Genomic DNA, 23906 nt, shown 5'->3' on the forward strand with positions numbered 1-23906 from the left:
AAGACTGATAACCCACCCCGTACGTATTGGTATGGTTCGCTGTACTGCGGCCACTAAAATAGACTCGCCCGATATTTTTAGAATTTGTATGCTCCCAAATAACGTTATAAAAGGCGAAGTGTGATTGGTCAATATTTAAATTATTATTTACAGACGAAATGTTACCTGGACATTGGGGACTACGCAGTGTTGTTAGTTTTAAATCACTGGCAGGATTCTTCAAGTAAGGTTTTGATTGGTGGACATGAGCTCCAACTGGCTGTCTTTAGATCCACATGTAATAGTGGAGCTAATTTTAATTAGATTGATCAGTTTTCAAAATCAGTTGATATAGTACCCTCATTTGATTTTGGCATATTTATGAAACTTTTTGAAAGTTTTTCTACCAGTTACGGTTTTCAGTTTTCCATCATGGTTGTCATCTTCAGGTTTTACCAATATTTCCACTTCCGATATTTGTGTGTATTGCGCCCACGGCTGGAGCTCTCCTGATGCGAAGATAATATAGAAGATGGCGCCAAAGCCATAAATGGCTGCAGTAATCAAAAACACATACTGCCATTCAGTTCTTGTTTGCCTCTGTAAAATAAAATACAATTTATTATCTTTTCCATCTGTGGACATTATACGTATACAATGCTTTACAATTACGTTATAAGGTACGGCAAATAAATTGTGTTCCTAGAATATATCCTGTTCATATAATATTCAAAATAAGTGAACACAAATAAAGTTTAAAATCCCGATTATGGGATTTACAATGACATACATTTTTTGTTTATAAAAGTAAAATATTACGGTTGTGCGGAAGGTACCACAGGGTTTTAAAGCGCAGGCATTGAGACCAAATAAAAACTGAAATGGTTAAATGACTATGATCTCCAAAGTAGTTTGCAGAATTTGTATTATGTGTTCTTCTTCTCAATAAGACTATGCTGCTGCTGAATATTAGAATTTTTTTTTTAACTGATCATTGAAATCAATCAGTCGATCACGTGCATACATCCACTGAAGGTTCAAGCAAGTCTGCCTTAGGTCTCACCACACAGGTCACTTCCGGGTGAGAGTTCATTCATCACGGTCCACTATAGTTCCTAACTGTGACACGTTATGGTTCAAATATTCACTTCTAGGAAATGGTGAAGAATTAAAACAATATGTATGTTTAATTGTAAGCCTTCTGGCTGTATTTTGCCTATGTTATTTTGTAATATTGTACATCGACCTTTTGGGACATGGGTGTACAGCGCAAGAGACAATCGGAGTGAATCTGTTAATGAAACACCTGTTCGGACCGGTACTACTGCCAGATGCGGTTACATAGCAAACCACTGAGACAGAAATGTTCTTAATTTTGGAGTGAAAATAAATGATTATAATAATAATAATGTATGTTCGCAATGGTGTATGTTGTTAGTGCCAACGAGAACCCGTTCTATTGGCAATCTTCGTTGGAAGTTGGGCAATTTAACATGGGTTTCAATGGCAGATGACATCTGTGTAGTGAGACCTTAGATACGCCCTCCAAGTTGCCCTGTAAACTAGTCAAGACACTGAATCAATTACTTATCCATTTGACACGTGCTCACGTCCATTCACGTTTTAACAAATCTGCACATCTTCAAAGTTCCCCTTGTGAATTAGTTCAAAATCTCTAAACCTCTAAGAGAAGCCATCTCTGTGGCATTCAGTTATAAATATTGATTCAAATACCTCAGGGTTTAAAGTAGTGTAGATTAGATTAAAAACACACTAAACTAATTGTAGCGAATAACTGTGGGAATATCGCAGTTAATTATATAAAAAAAAGGAAAAAACATTTGTTTTGTTTAACCACTATTACCATTTGTGACATCCAATAGCCGATATAATTTTCGTCACCACTATTACCATTTGTGACATCCAATAGCCGATATCATTTTCGTCACCACTATTACTATTTGTGACATCCAATAGCCGATATTTTCGTCACCACTATTACCATTTGTGACATCCAATAGCCGATGCCATTTTCGTCACCACTATTACCATTTGTGACATCCAATAGCCGATGCCATTTTCGTCACCACTATTACCATTTGTGACATCCAATAGCCGATGCCATTTTCGTCACCACCAGAGCCCATTGATTTGTTATTCATCGGCAATTGGAATTTGGTAATTTTGACATTTTAATCTTAGAGAAAAAACCCCCACTACTTTTTTCCATTAGTATGCACCATCCCACAGACAGGACACCACATACCACGACCTTTGATATACCAGTCGTTGTGCACTGGCTGGAACGAGAAATATCCCATGGGACCACCGATGGGGATCGATCCTATAACGAACGCGCATCAGTCGAGCTTAATTAATCACGTCTGGTACGTAATGTCGGGTAAAACACCGTGAAGCCCTTAATTGCACCAGTTGTTCTGAATGTGAAGAATGTATATTGTTACTTACCTTGCTTGTTATGACGCCCACTACAACAGGGGAGATAAATCCTGTGACTGCCGCAATAGAATTGGTTATGCCGAAGAGAATGCCGGCATAAGCTGGCGCAATGTCGATGTGGTTGACAATGAAACCGCCGTAACAAAAACCTGTGAGACACACTCCGATCATCAAAAGAACAACGCCCGTGACAGGTTGGGTGCAATCCACGTACCCCAGGCCGATCAACATTATAGCTGGAACAAATTTACCTACACAGAACAAACCAAAATGGCTAATCATGTGATGTGATATTATAAATATTACATATGATTGCAATACATATGACAAAACAGAACAGACCCTTAGGAAACAAGTAAAGGTTGGTGAGTTATTTAGCTATGGATACACACAAAGAAATCAAGACGAGGTAGAAAATATCCGCAGCTTCTGTAGTTACATTGTTTACTCTAAATTTAGTAGTGTTAGCTGTTAGTTGCTCTCTCTCTCTCTCTCTCTCTCTCTCTCTCTCTCTCTCTCTCTCTCTCTCTCTCTCTCTCTCTCTCTCTCTCTCTCACACACACAAATACATACACATTACACACACACACACACACACACACACACACACACACACACACACATACATGCACACACAAATACACAAACATCACACCAACTTCAATATGTTTCATGAATCCACGAAATATAATTTATATAGACTTGGCAGACAAAAACAAAACAAAAAGTAACTGACGATTTGTTTTTACAATTATTTGTTGTATAAAGTATTACTTTTGTTTACCAAATGTATCAAACAATTTCCTTGTGGCTGTAGTAGAAAGTATTTCTTTTTCCCTGACAAAATCTGCCAGCCAGCCCGACACGTTGATCACCAGACACAGGAAGACGTACGGCAGCGCTGACAACAGACCATTCTGAAAGATTGGAATGAATGAATGAATGAATGATGGTTTAACGACACGCCAGCACGAAAAATACATCGGCTTTTGGGTGTCAAACTATGGTAAAGGCAAAACAAATTTTTCATTTTCGTTTCATTTTAATACAGTTTTTACATCCAAGGGGGGGGGGGGGGGGGGGGGGGTTAGCCCAGTGGTAAAGCGCTCGCTTGATGTGGGATCGATCCCCGTCGGTGGGCCCATTGGGCTATTTCTCGTTCCAGCCAGTGCACCACGAATAGGTATATGAAAGGCCGTGGTATGTGTTATCCTGTCTGTGGGACACACCTTTTATACAGACTAGATACACCTATGTAGATGTTTAAAGTTTGTTAATGTTTGTTTTGTTTAACGACACCACTAAAGCACATTGATTTATTAATAATCGGCTATCATCGGATGTCAGCGGATGTCAAACATTTGGTAATCTTGAAATATAGTCTTAGAGAGGAAACCCGCTAATTTTTTTCATTAGTAGCAAGGGATCTTTTATATGCACCATCCCACAGACAGGATATCACATACCACGGCCTTTGATATACCAGTCGTGGTGCACTGGCTGGATCGAGTAATAGCCCAATGGGCCCACCGAAGGGGATCGATATCACGGGATGTATGCTAGTAAGGACCATGTCAAAAACAGTCTTGGGACTTCAAAGTTGTGGAAAATTACGAGTGATTTTGTACAGTTAAAGAGTGGAACGGTAAAAATGTAGGCCTATTATGGTTTCGATCGTGATATGTCGCACAATAGACTAGGGTACAAAGGAAACCTGGGATTGTGCTAAACCACTGCACTTTCTTTTCTTGGTGGAGACGCACCTTGATTCTGGGAGCGGGACGTAGGCCAGTGGTAACGCGCTCGCTTGATGCCAGGTCGGTTTAGGATCGATCCCCGTCGGTGGCCCCTTTGGTAACAAAGGCTGTGGTATGTATTATCCTGTCTGTGGGATGGTGCATATAAAAGATCCCTTGCTGCTAATTGAAAAAGAGTAGCCCGTGAAGTGGCGACAGCGGGTTTCCTCTCTATATACATCTGTATGGTCCTTAACCATATGTCTGACGCCATATAACCGTTAATAAAATGTGTTGAGTGCGTCGTTAAATAAAACATTTCCTTCCTTCCTTAATTCTGAATGCTAGGTCTTTTGAGATAGGGCCTAGGTAACTAAGACTGCGCTACGTGGATGTTAAAAACACGTAACTGTTAGTTTGATTGGGTTAATATATATGGGGACTTACGATCATGCTCCAAACAAATAAATCCTTGCGGGTCACCAACGTCAATCGTACATATTACATTTGCTTTGTGTTACAGGGTTCAGGAACGCCTCTTAGTGTTTACCACCGGCCTCGGTGGTGTCGTGGTTAGGCCATCGGACATAAGGCTGGTAGATACAGGGTTCGCAGCCCGGTACCAGCCCCCATCCAGAGCGAGTTTTAACGACTCAATGGGTAGGTGTAAGACCACTACACCCTCTCTCTCTCTCACTAGCAGCTAACAACTAACCCACTGTCCTAGACAGCCCATCCGCCTGTGAAGCGGTCGGTCATCGGATCGATTCTTCTCGGTAGACCCATTTGCAGTTTGGGCTATTTTCCGTTCCAACCAGTGGTTCACAACTGGTTCATGAAAGGCCGTGGTATGTGCTGTCCTGTCTGTGGGAAAGTGCATATAATTTAAAAAAACCTTGTTGCTTATCGGAAAGAGTAGCCTATGTGACGGCAGCGGGTTTCCTCTAAAGAAAAATGTCAGAATGACCATATGTTTGACGTCCAATAGCCGATGATAAGATAAAAATCAATGTGCTCCAGAGGCGTCGTTAAATAAAACAAACTTTACTTCTTTTTTCACACAGACAGCCGAGGTGTGTGCCCATGACAGCGTGCTTGAACCTTAATTGGATATAAGCACGAAAGTAATTTAAAAGAAAGAATTTACGAAAACCATTTTTAAAAACTTATTTATGAAGTATAATACATCGCTCTACAACATAATATTTCAATAGTGAATAATTAGATACCGTGAATATATCAAACTTGAGTACTTCCTTCATGTATGTTGGGATGTTAGTGATTAGCGTGAACTCTCCCCAGTCCGACGTTGTGTTGCTCACGATAATAGCCCAGACCGGAAGCGACTTTGCTATCTTCGTCCATGGAATATATAATGCCTGAGAGGCAAACAAACAAATAAATAATAAATTATGTTATTTTTAATACTATCTTGTTGTGCATGCAAGGTAATTTCTATTGTCGTCAAACGGTCGTACATCCCTTCGCATCAACTGAAATTATACTGGCTTCGGTTGTGCAGTAGTTAGTATAAACCACCGGCTTTAAAGTTAGTACTTACTGGTTTCGCTCGCATCCAAGTACCGACTACTCATCCAGGGCGAGTTTTTAATGATACGATGAGCGAGGTATAGCTCAAGTGTCCGCTAGCCGTGGTCTGCTTACACAACATAGATCACAATTAGAGAACATTTAAAACAACATTCCCTGGAATATTTTTTATTATTTAAGCATATAGAACAGAAAATCCAATTACGTTTGGTGCATATATGACGCCGCACTCCGCATTGGTTTCACTACGCTGGCTTATCTAGGTCAAAAACAAAGCCAGTATTTTGAAAGTAGGACACTTTTGACGGGCTCGTACCGATCTCGGTTTTCATTGGCTTATCACAAGTATAGAATTCCCCAACAAGGGGTCGTCTCATATCTCCAAAACATTTATATCCATAGAGGTATGGTACAACGCCTTTCCAGGGGTCGGTGATTTGCCTTGAAATTTTGACAGTGGCCAGCTGTTGGCATACGCGTTACATATAAAGGGAGTGTTACTAGGGGAAGAGGAAGAGGGTACTGTGTTCGATTTACGTAACATTTTTCAAGTCTATATGCTATTTTTATTCATTACTTAGACCTAAAAAGGTGTTTTTTGGAAATGCGCGGTCAGTTTAGGATCGATCCCCATCGGCGAGTATACAAAATGACCATGGTATGTGATATCCTGTCTTTGAGATGGTACATATAAACGATCCCTTGCTAAAAAAAATGTAGCGGGTTTCCAAGGCGCGTGTGCAGGGATATCAGCGGGGTTGGGGTTATAGACTGTGTTAAGCGAAGTTTATATGGGGCCATGCTCCCCCCAAAAATACATTTCAATTTTTTTTAAAGCTTAGGCAAGTAAGGGTTTCGACCTCCAATACCCTCCCCCTGCACATGTACCCGATTCCTCTCTAAGATTATATGTAAAAATTACCAAATGCTAGACATCCAACAACAGATCATCTGTAATAGTAATAAATATTAATTTTTAAACAATAATTTGACAATTTACATAGGTAGCCTAGAAGGAAATGGACCGCTTTTGAATTATCGTTTAGTTCAGAATTCAGCTGGCAGCAAATAGTCTTAATCATACAAAGCGTTTGTTATAAGTAGGCGTAAAAACAACGGGCCGTGTTGTTGATTGTCATAAATGACTACCGTCACTACGCATAGTTAACCCATGATCCAAATGAAAATGCCATGACCCGTACGAACCAGGTATATCTAGCCACTGGATTACATCAAATTATTTGTTTTTGTCTGTACTGGCAAATATACTCCTTTATTTCACTAAATCATATTGCGCAACCGCCCCTTGTGAGTCACACTAGGGGAGCAATTAACAGTTACAGTGACTCCTGGCAGCAGAGCGTGCACACACGAAAGGTGGAATTTCAAACACCGATGAATTAAACGTCTTGTTGATTGTTGAGTGACTGAACATGCCAAAATATTTGGTAGCCCGGCGGACTACCAGGATTAGACAATTGGTAGTCCGAGTGAGAAATCGGTAGCCAAAACACCCCGGGCTACCGCTAAGGTCGAGCCCTGAGATGGAAGGAAGGATAGGATGTTTTATTTAACGACGCACTCAACACATTTTATTTACGGTTGTATGGGGTCGGATGATTATTAAAGCCGCACACCGTAGTTCCATCCAGCGAAAATAAATTATAATTTGGTTAATCTACAAACCTGTAACACACTTGGATCACGTTTTTATCAAATGGAGTGAAAAAGCAGGTTTTATATCGATAAATACCATGGAAATCCCCATGTCCCAATTGCTTGAAATAATTTTGAAAGTTAGTATTCTGATGTCACCGGTAGATGTCGCTCGAAGCACAACAATGCCTACGTCACGACAAATTTCACAGACTTGGGGTGCGTTCCTTTCACCTCTTCTGGATATGTTCCAACTGTTCTGTCCTGGTTGTATCCCCTCTCCAGATATCGTAAGACTTAGCAAAATTATTGGTTTTAAGGGTTTGTAACGTTTTGTATTGAGACACTTACTTGTCTGAACTTTATTGTTACTGAAAATGTTCACGAACTGTGAAGAAAAATCTCACAAATGAATAACAACAAATCGGATGTTGATTGCGCGAACCGTGCACGAGAAAACAAACCGAACCAAAATGATAACGGTCACGTGGTATACCAACGTCTGTGACATTGAAATGGAAATATCCCCTCTAAAAATAGATTAGACCTTGTCTGCTCAACGGTTTTTTCTCAGAGGCCCGTGCCATTTTATGAAATACGAAAAATGCATTTTGTGGTATTACAAAAACCAGGATTACCAGGATTACCAAAAAACACTTCAGGTGAATGGAAATGTATATTCTAAATAATAAACGGTAAGTAAAGTGCAATTTTATTTGTGAAAAAATGGGTTTAATAGCGAAAAACAAAGCCGTAATGTTTAACAACTAGCCGTAACTAGGGTGTGTCCCTTTAAATCAATATGCTTTATCTTTGATGTCGTTAACCCCCCCCCCCAACTTTACCCTTTCCAAACGAAATAATATTTATTTGAATTTGTCGATTTTAACACGTAAAATTAAGAAGTGAAAACGTTCATTGTCTACTTTAGTCTATTTTATTTTTAAAATATATACATCATTAATGTGTTACTAGTATATAAACTAAACTTTGAAAGTTCTACTAACACTTTATAAAATATCAATTCTGAAATAGGAAGGTACGACTGTCGATAATACGTTGTCAAGATCAAACCGGTTTTAACTAAATACTCTAGTACCGTATCCTCAACCGAACGTTCTTCGTACAGCGCAAGATTTCTCTTTTAATTTTTTGAGACGAACCCTACAATTTGAAATCGGCAAACGCACATGTTAAAGGAACATTTCTGAGTTTGCTGCATTGTAAGATGTTTCCGACTAATAAAATACTTCTACGATTAAACTTACATATTAAATATATTTTCTTGTTTAGAATATCAGTTTCTGTATATTCAATGTGTTTCTTGTCGTCTTAATATTTGTAAGAAGCCCAAACTGGATTTTGTCTTCAAATAATTTCGTACGTACGAAACAAAATCTTTTTTAGGAAATAAAATGAAATTTAACCTAGTACAAATATTAGAACGACCAGAAACACGTTTAATATACAGCCACTAATAATTTATGCAGAAAAATATATTCGATATGTAATTACAGTCGTCAAAAAGTCTCTTTTAGTCGATAACATCTGAAACATTGCAGCAAACTCAGGAATGTCCATTTAAAGGGACATTCCTGAGTTTGCTGCATTGTAAGATGTTTCCGACTAATAAAATATTTCTACGATTAAACTTACATATTAAATATATTTTCTTGTTTAGAATATCAGTGTCTGTATATTCAATGTGTTTCTGGTCGTCTTAATATTTGTAAGAAGCCCAAACTGGATTTTGTGTTCAAATAATTTCGTACGTACGAAAAAATTTATTTTAGGAAATAAAATGAAAATTAACCAAGTACAAATATTAGAACGACCAGAAACACTTTTAATATACAGCCACTAATATTCTAAACAAGAAAATATATTTAATATGTAAGTTTAATCGTAGAAATATTTTATTAGTCGATAACATCTTAAAACATTGCAGCAAACTCAGGAAAGTCCCTTTAACTGAAACTGACACAGACTGTCGTTTGTGCTTTGCCGAGCTATGGCGGCACAGGCGACAAATCAAGCGTATACGTTTGACGATATCCGTTCATAGCGAACACACACGACTTTTTTAAAAAGTGCATTTGAGCTTGTATTTCACATTTGTACACGATGTTATAATATGGTAACCAGAGAATTAACTTTAAGATAAGCGAGGTGTAATCAGTGAATAGACACTAACCATTGAAAGGGAGCATGGGTCGAACTCATGCCACAATATGATTATTTCCATTGTTAAGAGCTGTGGGAAACGAACAACAGAATACAATACAAACATCAAAGTAAGTATATTTTAAAATTGTGTACAATATGAAAAATCAAGGTAAGTATATTTTAAAACTGTATAGAAATAAAAATGTTTTAAAAAATTCAAAATTTATTCTGGGTGAAATTTAAAAGATTTCAAAACATTTCTGTTGCCAAATATATATTTCTCGTCAGCTTCAGATGATTGTACTCAACCAAAGTGTGGCGCACAGTCAATAAAATAAATGAATGTATGAATATGTGGCTGGTACGAGCACGGCTCAAGCCTACTTCACCCTTCCTGCACTGCTTATAGGAGGACTGCAACTTTCCCAGGACTGACTTAATAGAATATAATGAAGTTTGTTCGTAACTACACCGTTCCGATCATCTTGGTTAATACGATATTTAAAATCACTGTAGAGAACACCATCACTGGCATGGGGCAAATTCAATGCAGACTTACAGCCGAATCTGGCTTTTAATTGTCCTTAATGCCAATATGAATCGATACACAACAACATATAATATCTTTATTAGCAATAGATAAAGAGACACACTTCCGTATCACCATCGCAACCAAGGGATGCTCCAGCTTCATGTATTGTAATGACTGAAGACACGAAAATGAGTCTATAAAACTAATATATTTGGATTCACATGAATCCTTAATTCCTTCCAGGGCTTTAATGGCTGCCAATATTTGTGCAGTAAATATGGATGCCGAATCAAGCAATCTCAATTAAATTATATTGTCTTATAGAAAAACTGTAGCCGAAGCCACATAATTCCCATCCCGTGATCCATCTGTGTAAACAGGAGTGTAATCATTCACGGTACCGGTTTTGGATTTCCATGAAATGTTGTTTATAAATAACTGCATCTATGCGATCTTTCTTCAGATGCACAAGATCGAATACAATTTTGGGAGGTTTGATACACCAAGGTGGCAACACAAAATATGAAGGCATTTCCAAAATGTCGGTTAAATCAATGTTGGAAACTGATAAAAACTGATTAATGCGAAGACCAAATGTTCGGATGGTATTCGGCCTCGCATCGAATAACTTCACATATTTGTTACAGAAACCGCATTATATGCAGGATGTTTTGGCAATGATTTAATTTGGCTAGCAAAGCGATGTGTATGGCTGTTACACCCATTTATAATCAGTGACCGGTTTCTTAAATATTACACCCCAGGACGGCGTGCTTTAACTTTAATTGGTTTTAAGCACGAAAATCAAATTCAAATGAAAAAACCCCAAAACACGCCCCCCCCCCAACAATATAAAACTGACCCCCCCCCCCCAAAAAAAAAAAAGAAAAAAAAAAAAAAACCCCAAACGAAACCCCAGTCAGAGCCTGTGTATCCTAGTAGCACATGTAGCAGTTTCTACGGACCCCGCGGTGATGTGTACATTTATTTTCCACAGGTCATTTTTCCCCTCTCCCCGAGGGGGTTGCAAAATATATATCCTGGGAAGGGGGTCCCGCTGTTATTTGTGCTACAGGCCCCGCGTATCCTTAAACGGGCTCTGATCCCAGCACGAAAAATACATCGGCCAATAGGTGTCAAACTATGGTTCATGCAAAAATAAAGTGATGATCAATATCAATATAAAAATACAAGAAGTAAATTAAAATACAGTGTAGAGAACTGTGCAAAAAATACAAATATCACAGATACATAAAATTAAAATTTAGAATAAAATTCAGTATCACGAAGAAATCGTAACAAATGTTCAGGATGGAATCGAAATGATTCCATCACATTTCTTCGTCCAAAGATATCTTTTCTAGTTTCCTTGAGATGATCACACTCCACCAACCATCAGAGTACACTGACAGTGCTAACACTGAGGTGGATGCTCACACTGGGGTGGAGGATCCGTCTTCATTGACAGTGAGCAAGGCTACCGTTCCGAATGATTTGACTGGTTTCCAAAGTGGTCATTTGGACGCTAACCAGCTTATTCCGGTTGAACGCAATCCAAACAATAATGGGACTGCTAATAAACCGACGTTTCTTTTTTAGTGGGGATATTGTATACAAATATTTTATTGAGAAGCAGAACACAGTAGGTTTTAGCAACATACCAACAAAAACATCTGGGATTTCTATAAACATAAAGATTTGGACAAAAAACAAGAGATGTTTAAATGAATATAATTGGGCAAATTGTTTAAATTTCAGTCCGAAAGATTCCGAAATACAATTGCAAGAGGAACATGGACCTTTAATGACAATAACTACAACACTGTACCTTTTCGTCAGAATACTTTATACTGTCTTCCAAACAGTGATCTATATATTTCTTCTCAATTTTAGATATCCGTTTATGCTGAGCTGGGGAATCGCTGACCAGCAAACCCCAAAGAGCAACCCATATCAAAGACACGCCACCTGGAATAAAGTACGACAAGTATGCAATCCTACAATATAAGGTACCCCAGCCTTTCAGACCAGTTTGTATTTGCTGTATGCCCATACACATAGGCGTACGGGCTCCCATTTTTTTGTAGGGAGGTGGGGGAGGCTAGCTTTTGCCCGAATTAAACGAACATGCCCGAATTTGCATAACAACATGTATTCATATTAGCATAACTGCTAAGCAGCTTTATAAGGTTGCAAACGAATCACTACGCATTTTGTCATAGATTGCAACTACTTTTGAGGGTACAATGATGAAACTACATAGTAAAAAGGTTTCAGGTTAGCACATTTTCCCCGAATATCTGAATAATGTTTGCCCGAATTTGAGGTTTTGCTCCAACACGGAGAAGGGAGGGGGGGGGGGGGGTCAGTTGCCTACCCCCTGCCCCCTGTCTTGTACGCTTATGTCCATACGTAATGGAATAGCAATACTCAGAGCTCGAGTTTTTTTAAGAATATGTTTCGTGATTTGGCGGTGAGACTTTTGTTTTCTGGGTTCAGGGTCGAGTGCATGCTACTTTAATATAATCTGTTTTCAAAACTGGGATGCATTCCTGAATAAGTAAAGACAAAACTTCTGAATAGGTACAAACAAGGCCATGCAAACAAAGAGGTGATATTGCTTACCCAGTACATAGAAGATAGATGGCCAACCTCCAGCAAAGTCGTACTTGCATAGAAATCCAGACAGAACAAATGTCATTACATTACCAAACTGTGTGCCTGTAAACAGTTAAACCATTACAATATATTTCATATTTGAAATGCATTATTGTTAGTGTTAATGTAATTCTGTTTTCACTATGCCTTGCTATATCGTGAAATTATTATTGCGGAAAAGTAAAATATTAATGAAAATTAAATAATTAAGATAACACGTAGTCCAGGGCCAGATGTAATTCCGTGGGAATTTAATGAAGAAAGTTGGCAACATATATAATTTTAAAGCTTATTACAGTAGCATTCTAAAAAGCGTTCACGCCATTTTCGCCAATTATTTTCAAGGTCATATATCAAGGTCAAATCATTCTTATATTTACTCCACTTTACCATATTTTCAGGACTTAATTATTGTATTTTAAGTAATAAGAATTTAAGCATAGTATTACAAAATATTTTAATTTTATTCAATTTCAAGGGCATACAACACAAGATACTCCTTTTTTTTTCTGCGATTCAACTTCAAAATGTGAGATATTTTAAATCACGCTTTGTGACACCAGTTCCCATATTAGTCAGGGAGCAAGTGTCATAAAATAAGCTCCCGTGGGAATTTGGTGATGAAAGCAAATCATCTGGTCAGATATCTTAGGTATATTGTATATTACCAAAAAACCTTTGATGGCACTCTGAAAAATTGTTCAGATGGCAGCTATGACCGCCATTTTGAATATTTAATTAGGTGACAGTAATATTCCATCGAAGTGTGAATATTAATCGAATAAACAGTGTAAAATATGTAATTATATGTTTTTCAGATCGGGGAATTAATTTCTGGCATATTTTTAGAGCTACCATGAACCAGTTTAGAAATATTTTACCCCGCCCCTATTATGGGAAGGGTCTACATGGAAATATAATTAAGTAGAACAAACGCAAAATAATTTATTGCAATTTATTAAATTGTATTTACACAAACAAGAAAACCAGTTAATTTTCATTTTTGGATTATCAAAGCTAAAGACAGTTTTGGTTGGTTGGCTCTTATTTATTCTTTATGTTCAATTAAAAAAAAAAAATCACAAAAAGAGAGAAAGAAAGAAAACAAGAAAGAGAACGAGAGAAAGTGACTGAATAATTTGATTTATAAAACGTCTGGGGCCGAATGTGTAGCGGGGCCGAAAAGTCTCGAAAGCATTAGATACATATTATTCGAATCCGGGTCGTTTCGCCCTAAAACCATTAGTCCTATTCACCCAGGGTTGGTTCGCCCCAAATCTCATTCGTACCGAGTCGTTTAACCTCAGCTGGGTATGTAGTATAATTAATAAGAAACCACAGCACATCAGTAGCATGCCGTGTGACTGTTCATAAATTAATTATTAATGTGAATACATTGTCTGTATATTATCTAAGGCCTGTACGTATTTCATGTATATAGCTTGAGTAAATGATACTGGAAATAAACAAAATTATAATATTATTTTTAATCTGTCAATATAAATACGCAATGTGTGACATCTAAAAGTCAATGGATGTAGGACAAATCAATGAATAAATGTTCTTTATTAACAAAATAAAAATTATTGCGAATCGAAAAATGGGGCGAAATGACTCGGTTAGAGGTACGAATCAACCCTGTTCAAAACGACTCGGGTGAACTAGTAATAATGGCAAAACGACCTGTTACCATATTATTTTGTTAACTGCAAACTTAAATATTTCATCAGTGTGTTATATAAAAAAATATCAGAGTGAAAGGATTTATTAGAAATTACTCCCGTGATGCAGAAGCCCTTGCCGAAGTGATGATAGCTGAGTACCTCGCCCCTGGTTTCATTGAAAACTGGTCTGGTAGACGTGTTCAGAGTAACGCTTCCCGCCGAGGCCAATTGTTTGCTTGGTATCACGGTTCATCGAAAAGGCACCGTGACACTAGCTGTACTTGAAATACGTTTAGCGACAGCCGCTGGCTGAACACACAACATGACAGGTATGGCAAAGAAAGGATTGCTTGGCTAGTGTCGCGATTCTCCGATCCATCTATAACTCGTTCCGCCTAAATTATTATAATCCAAAGGTCGTAATAACCAACTGCGCAAGCGCGGCAATTGTTGGTCCTTTTCGGTGGTTTTCCATTTGATATTTGATGTATCACCAGTTCAAGGGAAATATAGCTAATAACACAGACGGGACTGATAATTTAGTTCGAGCGAAGCCTTATAGTCGACTCTGGACGTATTCGACCCATCATCAGTTAGTATAAGGGTTTACCGGACAAAAAACTCGGGACTTCGTTTTTGGTTCGAGCGTTGCGGTGTGATCGACCCTTCCGAGGTCGAGCCAACGAGATTCTACTGTATATATATATATATATATATTGTCAACGTCCCTTACTGCGTTATGCTTTCATTTTGTTTTGTCATGAATGGTTCAAGCAATCAACATCTGATTTGTTGTCGTCTGCTAGTCGTTCATTTGTGAGGTTTTTCTTCACAGTTCAGGAACATTTTCATCACCAATAAAGTTCAGACAAGTAAGTATCTAAATACAAAACTTTGCAAACCCCTAAAATAATTAAGTTGACTAAGTCGTTTTTGTTTATTCCTTAAAATGACAGATATCGGGTTCACATGACTCGTAGAAATTAACTTAAAATGGAGGACGATGAATTAACATTCGGTGCGTGTCATATGACCTCACACATGCCAGATCAACAAGGCCAAATCATTTAATTTTTATGATTTTTAAGCCCCCCCCCCCCCCCCCCCATTGTTAGAATTTTCAATTACTATATTCGGTCTTCAATATGTATGCTACATTTTTGTGCCTCTGCTATAGTGAATGATATTCATAAACCATTCATAACAATTGTAAATCATTTTGAGTGTATAAATTGTTTTAATTAAGAATCAATTCATTAAATTTATTTATATTCTACAAACTATTCACTGGTATGATTTTAATGCCTATCAGTATAGACAGTGTTAGCGATGTGTTTTGGTAAAATGCGGACCGGACCACATTGTTGATTTTCACGTTAACCGATTGCAATTTATTTTGTTTTACATATTGTAGCTGAAAAATGTAAAATAGTAATTCCGTAAATATCGTATTCATGTTTTTGTCGTTAGGTGAACGCAGTTTGGGACGTCGATGATATATATATATATAGCAATTTATCCATTAAAGGGCAGAATAATTCTGCCGTTATAACTATTGGAAGCTGCACTTAACAGCTCTCGAAACCTTCACAGAATATTTCTTTGCACATGACCGTCTGAACTACTCCTGAATGATTCCTGTGTATCTTACTGAAATGAAAGAATTAGACAAATCTGATCAACATGTTTGCAACGAATTCATGCAAGGAAACTGAGTAGTCAACAAATATGAGCACTGGGCCATTGGAGCCGATAATGCTTTGGGGCATGTTAACAGATCCATGAAGGTTTCTGGTGGATTAGTTGTAATAACCCTAAATGAAGCTGCTAGACTGAAGTTTTCCCTCATATCACCAGAAGCTCAAGTGAAGCTCAACAAATGGTTGGACAAGGTTCACCAGAATGCACAAAGCATCATGCCCTCTCATCAGCTGTACTTGAACGACAGGAACACAGTATTAAAACTCTGACTGCAACAATAAGAGTCTTCACTAATCCATTTCAGGAAGAAACTAGTGTTCTATTCAATCTAGTCACCGAACATGCCATGCCTATTGTAGTCATGGTGAAATAGGAAGCAAGTTGCACGCGACGTTCGTGGAAGACAGGATCAAATCTGGCAAAATAAATATGTGGTCACCTATGAAAAAACCCCAGAAACTCAAATTGTGGAAAAAAGAAAATGAAAGAAACAGTTGGTGACAAGGTTTCTGAGTTGAAAGAAGACAGATCATTGTTTGCTCGCTTGATGTTTGTTTGCAAGTTCAGACCAGAAATAGATTTGAAAGAAGCTATTGGTAAGTATGAATTCTCAGTGGTCATTATTTGCAGCAGATGGGAATCTCTTGCATTGCTATATGAAGAGCATGTTGATGGCCATTCTCGAGAACTTACCTGCTAAAGAAACACATGACGACGGTATAGACAATTCTAGATCTGGTGATTACCTCGTGCATACTGAAAAGTACTCGGAGTCATGGGGGTAGCACTAGTGGATACTATGAGCATATCAAGAACTGCTCTGATTTAGCAGATTTGTTTACAGATAAGATTTAAAAAAAAAATGATGCATATGAGTAGATTCGCCTGATATTTGACAATTACGATGTGCCAAATTCATTAAAGAAAAGCAACTTAGATTACATAATGCAAAGTTCTATGGCTGCATCAATATACACAATGTCAATATCACATGTCAAAGCAAGACAACGAAAATACCAATCAGCTATATAAACAATACTTGTATCAGATTTGTAGGTTTGTGCAGTAAAATGTTGGTAACAAAAGTACACTTTAAGGGATTATTTCGTTCAATTAATAAATCTTGTGTTTGACATAAAGTTACTCACGGAAATGGGTATAATTCTGGTATATTTCACACGATGTCATTAATGAGCTTTTACTTATGATTAGTGGGAATATAATACTTATTACATGGTTATATGATGTGTCGGTCTCAGCTGCACAGAGTTGTGTGCCTGTTTTGATGATGGCGATGGATGCGCAAATGTAACAAAAACAGAAGAACTTAGGGGATATGAGGAACTTGAGGATGCTGACAATGATGATAACTGCGTGTTTTAACTGTCACACTTATCTGATTGTACATATTCTCTATACTTATAAGACTTACAAAAGGAACAATTTAACACCATAAATGGCAAGAATGTGTTTTCTTTAGATTATTATACTGGAACTGACAACTAATAGTAGTAAAACTATAGCTAAATAAGACCAAAATACCTCAAATATCACAGATATTTTGGAAAATACATGGCATAATACATGCTTTCATCACTAAATTCCCACGGGAATACACTTGCTCACTGACTAGATAATTAAATGCCGATGTAGTGTTCAGTGTCATAAATTAATTAAAAAAAATAATTCTGTAATATTTTTTCTTTCATATTTGCTATATAAAAAAACGTTAACCAAAGTGTGCTCCTACGGTAAAGGGAAAGAGTTTAATTATATCAATTTAAATAGATACAAGGAAAAATACCCTTTTCCACAGAACTGACTGTCATTCAAACCTAATGCTCAGCCGTGGACAGCTATGAATGCCAAGGCCAAGGTCGCTATGAACTGGAATAGCTGAGTGTGAGCTAAGCAATGAATATAGTATAATTACATCGAATGACACAAAACAACAATGTTTGCTTATATATAGTGAATATATATGAGCTGCGAGTAACCATAAATCAAATCTTGACAGATAACAGTAGTAACATTATATGGCAACATCTACCGTCTATAACAAATATGCAACCCCTTAATCAATACACCATAAACATAAATAATACAACCCCTCAACCTGAAATAAATCACACACAAAAAAACCCGCGTGTGTGTGAAAATGCTAATTTTGAATATAACAGGAAATATCTTTGTCTATCACTCAAAGTTAGTAAACTGTTCAAACAAAAGTACAGCCATGTACTTGCCACATGAAACAATACTTTTTGACTTGACGTCACGTGAAATATATCACCAAAATCAGTAAAGGCAGTATTTAAGGTTCTATTTAAAGTTAAGGACACTTCGAAGGTCTAACCGGTCAGATGTTATTTGATATATATTGCTAACTAGCTGCTACATACTATTTAAAGTTAAGGACACTTCGAAGGTCTAACCGGTCAGATGTTATTTGATATATATTGCTAACTAGCTGCTACATACTATTTAAAGTTAAGAACACTTCGAAGGTCTAACCGGTCAGATGTTATTTGATATATATTGCTAACTAGCTGCTACATACTATTTGTACGACAGAAGTAAATATATTAAGTATTATTAAGGTCACTGAATATGTTCATTTGTTTTCTTTTATTGATTCTGTTATCAAATCTCTGAAGCTGTATTTAACCATTCTTGATATTTGACCGTGACATGTGACCTTGAAGTTGTCAGGAAAAATGGATATATGTACATGTCTTATGATTGAAGTAAATACATTATGTATTAAAAATTTCAATTAATATGTACATATTTTTTTGGATTGATTCCGTTATCAAACCTCTGAAGCTGTATTTTACAATTATTGACCTTTGACCTTTATATGTGGCCGTTAAGTTGTCCGAAAAAAAAACGACACCGAACATTTTTAAAATCTTCAAGGTCTATGCTTTAAAATGTTATATGTTACCTTCTTTCTTCATTAAATTCCAATGGGCGATTAAGTAAACCGGATTCAAAATATAGAATAGCACCAGCCATCATTTTAGTCAGTGATGTATCGTATTTAGTAGATATAGCTTCCAAATGTCAATAATATAATTTATGAATGCCCTCAGGAGTCCCTGAACATTATAACCCTGATGGGGCAACTTTTGTGCCAGAATAATATGACGTTGTTTAAAATCTATATACACTCAGGTATCTTAGAAATTGTAATATGAAGACACAACAAGATGGAGCAGAAGGCAATTCGACATAAAAGGAAAATTCACCGTTGGAAAGTTGATGTCATCCCTTTTGTTATACAGTTCAATTTGAAGACCAGTGTCATTTATCAGATATTAGCTACAATGACGTCATAAATTATTTGAATCAAGTTTTTTGCTGCCACTTAACCGATTAATGTCAAGTGGTTGTGGGATGATGTTTTATATTTTCTGTAAAGCCGGCATAAGAACACTAGAATGTGCATACGGTTAATTTAACAAAAATAAATATTTTATAAGATATTTAGTAAATTACAGTACTAGTCACCTACATCGTTAATATGACACCATCATGATTAGCACAAATTAGTTTGACGTCACACATTTTTACTAAATCTTATGAAAACGTTATTGGTTTGTAAACAAATGACCAATTGGCAGCAACTAGAGATCTTGTAAATTTGCATATACCTTTAAATTTGTATATCATTATTAACCGGGTTAATACACTAAATTATGACATGGGTTTATGACATGTATATCATGATTAAGTTATAGGATAAATAGATAAATATAAAATAAAATAAATAAATAAATAAATTAAATATAATATATATATATATATATATATATATATATATACACACACACACACAACTTTATATGTATTGGTAAGTTGTTACATTTTTATATTGTTGCATAATGTGGACTATATTTTTCCACGTATGATTAAATGAATTTATAGGTGAAATGTTTACGAATCGTCTTACAATAAACAAACCCTATCTTACAAAATTAGTGTGCTGTCACTGTAATTAAATGGGCAAGAAAAAGAATCAATCACCGTTGTGAGGTATCGATAAGGCAATTCCAACTCTCGGGACAAAATATTTCTGTAAAGGCCTCGGTAAACCTCGGCCCTCACAAATGTTTTTTTTCTCTCGGGTTGGAATTGCCTTATCTATACATCTCAACGTTAATAGATTCTATTAATCTCATCTGTACCAGGTTTATGCTTGTATCAGCATTTGTAATGCTAGTTCTGTTATCTGCTCTGGCAATAGTACTAATGGTAGGTAAGCATGTTTTTCTTAGGTTGTTATACTTTCACCCCTATATTTGCCACTCCTTCCCTCAAAGATCTGCTTTACATATCAAACTGTAGGCTTAGCATATTTTAAACCTATAAAAAGATACTGAAACGAATAATGTAGAAAAAACCCTATTAAAATACATCATTTTATCTTGGGGGGGGGGGGGGGGGGGGGGGGGGGGGGGGGGGGGGGGGGGGGGGGGGGGGGGGGGGGGGGGGGGGGGGGGGGGGGGGGGCACACTATGTGTATATGATTTTATACAGTTTTAAAAAAAAGGTTTGATTGGGATGGTGGAGGCATGGCCAAAGGCTCGAGAAGGACAACATGAAGGAAGAAAATGCTTTATTTAACGACGCATTTTTGTTTACGGTTATATGGCGTCAGAAAAAGAAAAAAAAATCCGATGCCAAGAAATTCACTCGTGCAAGATAAACGGTAATGCCGAGTAGCTCATTGAGTATTCTTTAAGTAGGTCAAGGTCGTATATATATATATATATCTTGGATGTTTTACTGATCAGTTAAAGGGACATACCCTAGTTTTTAAACACTAAAGCATATTCTTTTACTATTAGAGCCGTTTTTGATAACTGAAATCATACTTTACTGAGATTTTATTGTTTAGATTATCCATTTCCGTGCATTCGAAGTGTTTTTGGTCATCCTAGTGTTTTTAATATCACAAAATGCATTTCTCGTATTTTTAAAAACGCACGTGCGTCTGAGAAGCAACAGCTATGGAGTCCAGTTTTAGTCTATTTTCAGAGGATATTTCACCATTTCAAAGTCAAAGACTCATGTTTCATTCAATTGTAATTTATCCAGATGTGTTACAGGTTTGTAGATTAACTGAACTTAGTGTTAATTTTCATGGGTTAAAACTAGGGTATGTCCCTTTAACTGCAACAGGAAAAACACGAAATGTTTCCATGGACGTCAGAAACGAGAGGTGGAGCGCCGGGACACTATCCCCCCCCCCCCCCGTCCCCCAACTTTGAAGATTATGTATCTACCACCCCTTCATCAGTTACAAAAGGAATTAATATAAGTGGTTATCTCCGGACGTCTATGATTTTAGTTCCTTGACTATAACCGATATGAAAGCAGTGATATATGTATACCAGCATACGTAACGGTGACCAATACAGTTCTTTCCATAGGTGGGGACCACACACCCCACATTGCGTGCATCGCAGGGTAGGACACACCCTGGAATAAAACAAACAGTATAAATATTTATAGACAGAAGCTTGTATGGAATAAAACAAACATTATAGATATTTATAGACAGAAATAAAATATCAAGTATATTACATACCTGTCAAAAATGGTCACCCAAAAGACCTAAACCAATTGACTTTTATTAGCAATCAATATTCAGTTTTATTTTAAGAAAAATGCAATTTTCGTTCCAGATTCCCCATAAGTTACATGTAAATTGTAATATTATACTGATAAAAACTTAAAACTATAATAGTCATGAAAGAACCCTAAATAGCACATGTTTTTTTTTTTAACAAAGCCCCAGCCATATAGATATTAAAACTTTTTAATTTTATTATTTAAAAAAAAAAAATATTTTCCCAATTTTGACCCCTGTTGACCTTAAATGTCCTCAAGAATAACATGTAAAGGTCAAAATGGAAAGGGGTACCAACACTTACTATAAATCTTACCCTCTTTAGATCTGAACAAAATAATATTATTTTAAAGTAATGTTTTAGACATTAATTTTTAAAGTCAATTGTTTTGAGATACTGTGAAACCAGTCAAAAAATACAATACTGTATTAATAAAAGTTTAACATTCTTGGTTTTAATGTATGTTTTGACAGAAAAAGACAAATATCTTTTAAGAACTCAAATTGGTCTATTATTAACAATGTTTTATGGAATTTAGGCTTTAATGAATTTTTTTGTTTTGAACTTTAAAAAAGCCAAAAGATGTAAAAATTACACCATAAAGAATTTAATTCAGAACATATTTTAAAATTAATCTATGAGAAAACTAGCTTATTATACCGCATTTTGACATTCACTTAATTCATCGCCTGACTGTTAAAGACAGTTGTTTGACTTAACAGTGGTCTGTATCAACGTTGACTGTGATAGACAGGTGGTTGATTAAAAAGTGGTCTGTATCAACGTTGACTGTTATAGACAGGTGGTTGATTAAACTGGTCTGTATCAACGTATTCTGTTATAGACAGATGGCTGATTAAACTGGTCTGTATCAACGTTTTCTGTTATAGACAGGTGGTTGATTAAACTGGTCTGTATCAACGTTGACTGTTATAGAGAGGTGGTTGATTAAACTGGTCTGTATCAACGTTGACTGTTATAGACAGCTGATTGATTAAACAGTGGTCTGTATCAACATTGACTGTTAAAGACAGGTGGTTGATTAAACAGTGGTCTGTATCAACATTGACTGTTAAAGACAGGTGGTTGATTAAAAAGTGGTCTGTATCAACGTTGACTGTTATAGACAGTTGGTTGATTAAAAGGTGGTCTGTATCACCGTTCACTGTTATAGACAGATGACTGATTAAATTGGTCTGTATCACCGTTCACTGTTATAGACAGGTGGTTGATTAAGCTGGTCTGTATCAACGTATTCTGTTATAGACAGGTGGTTGATTAAACTGGTCTTCTATCAACGTTTTCTGTTATAGACAGGTGGTTGATTAAACTGGTCTGTATCAACGTTGACTGTTATAGACAGGTGGTTGATTAAACTGGTCTGTATCAACGTTGACTGTTATAGACAGGTGGTTGATTAAACAGTGGTCTGTATCAACGTTGACTGTTACAGACAGGTGGTTGATTAAAGAGTGGTCTGTATCAACGTTGACTGTTATAGACAGTTGGTTGATAAAACAGTGGTCTGTATCAACGTTTTCTGGTATATACAGGTGGTTGATTAAACTGGTCTGTATCAACATTGACTGTTACAGACAGGTGGTTGATTAAACAGTGGTCTGTATCAAAGTTGGCTGTTATAGACAGTTGGTTGATTAAACAGTGGTCTGTACCAACGTTGGCTGTTATAGACAGGTGGTTGATTAAACTGGTTTATATCAACGTTGACTGTTATAGACAGGTGATTGAATTTGCAAATGTCCCGTAGGATTAAAGCCAAATAGAAAATGTTGCGTAATTTCTTGAAGGTAAGTTTGAAGCATAATTTAGAATGGTTCATCAAAACTGAAAATGGAGCTAACTGGTTGATTGGTTGATTTGATTTGGTTGATCGAAAGGTAGCTCCCTGTGACGTAATGTTTAAGCTGTTAGTTTTATGGATCACAGGTAGGTACTCGCATAAGCGTACGAGACAGGGAGGCAGGTCCTGAAGAAAATCCTCAAATTCGAGAAAAATGAGCTGGCCTGAACACTTTTCACCATGCATTTCCATCTTTCTACCCACAGTATTAGTTGTAATCCATGTACAAATGCGTGGCGATTATTTTACAACCCTATATAGCTGTTTGGCAGTAATGCTAATATGAATAAACGTTGTAGTCCA

General features: G+C 36.7%; 1 protein-coding gene across 1 annotated transcript in view; it reads right to left on the reverse strand.

The window, feature by feature from the left end:
* Window positions 1-263: 263 nt before the first annotated feature.
* The window catches only part of LOC121383635 (sialin-like), a 34281-nt gene continuing 10638 nt past the window's right edge, over window positions 264-23906 (reverse strand). Inside the window, exons 6-11 of the mRNA XM_041513729.1 lie at window positions 12706-12801; window positions 11909-12048; window positions 5405-5554; window positions 3224-3356; window positions 2449-2690; window positions 264-579 (exon numbers count right to left, since the gene is read on the reverse strand). Coding sequence (XP_041369663.1) covers window positions 340-579; window positions 2449-2690; window positions 3224-3356; window positions 5405-5554; window positions 11909-12048; window positions 12706-12801 — 1001 coding nt within the window. The 3' untranslated portion in view covers window positions 264-339. The remainder of the gene's footprint in view (window positions 580-2448; window positions 2691-3223; window positions 3357-5404; window positions 5555-11908; window positions 12049-12705; window positions 12802-23906) is intronic.

Source organism: Gigantopelta aegis, chromosome 10 (assembly GCF_016097555.1).
Source record: "Gigantopelta aegis isolate Gae_Host chromosome 10, Gae_host_genome, whole genome shotgun sequence".
NCBI classification, from domain to species: Eukaryota; Metazoa; Mollusca; class Gastropoda; order Neomphalida; family Peltospiridae; genus Gigantopelta; species Gigantopelta aegis.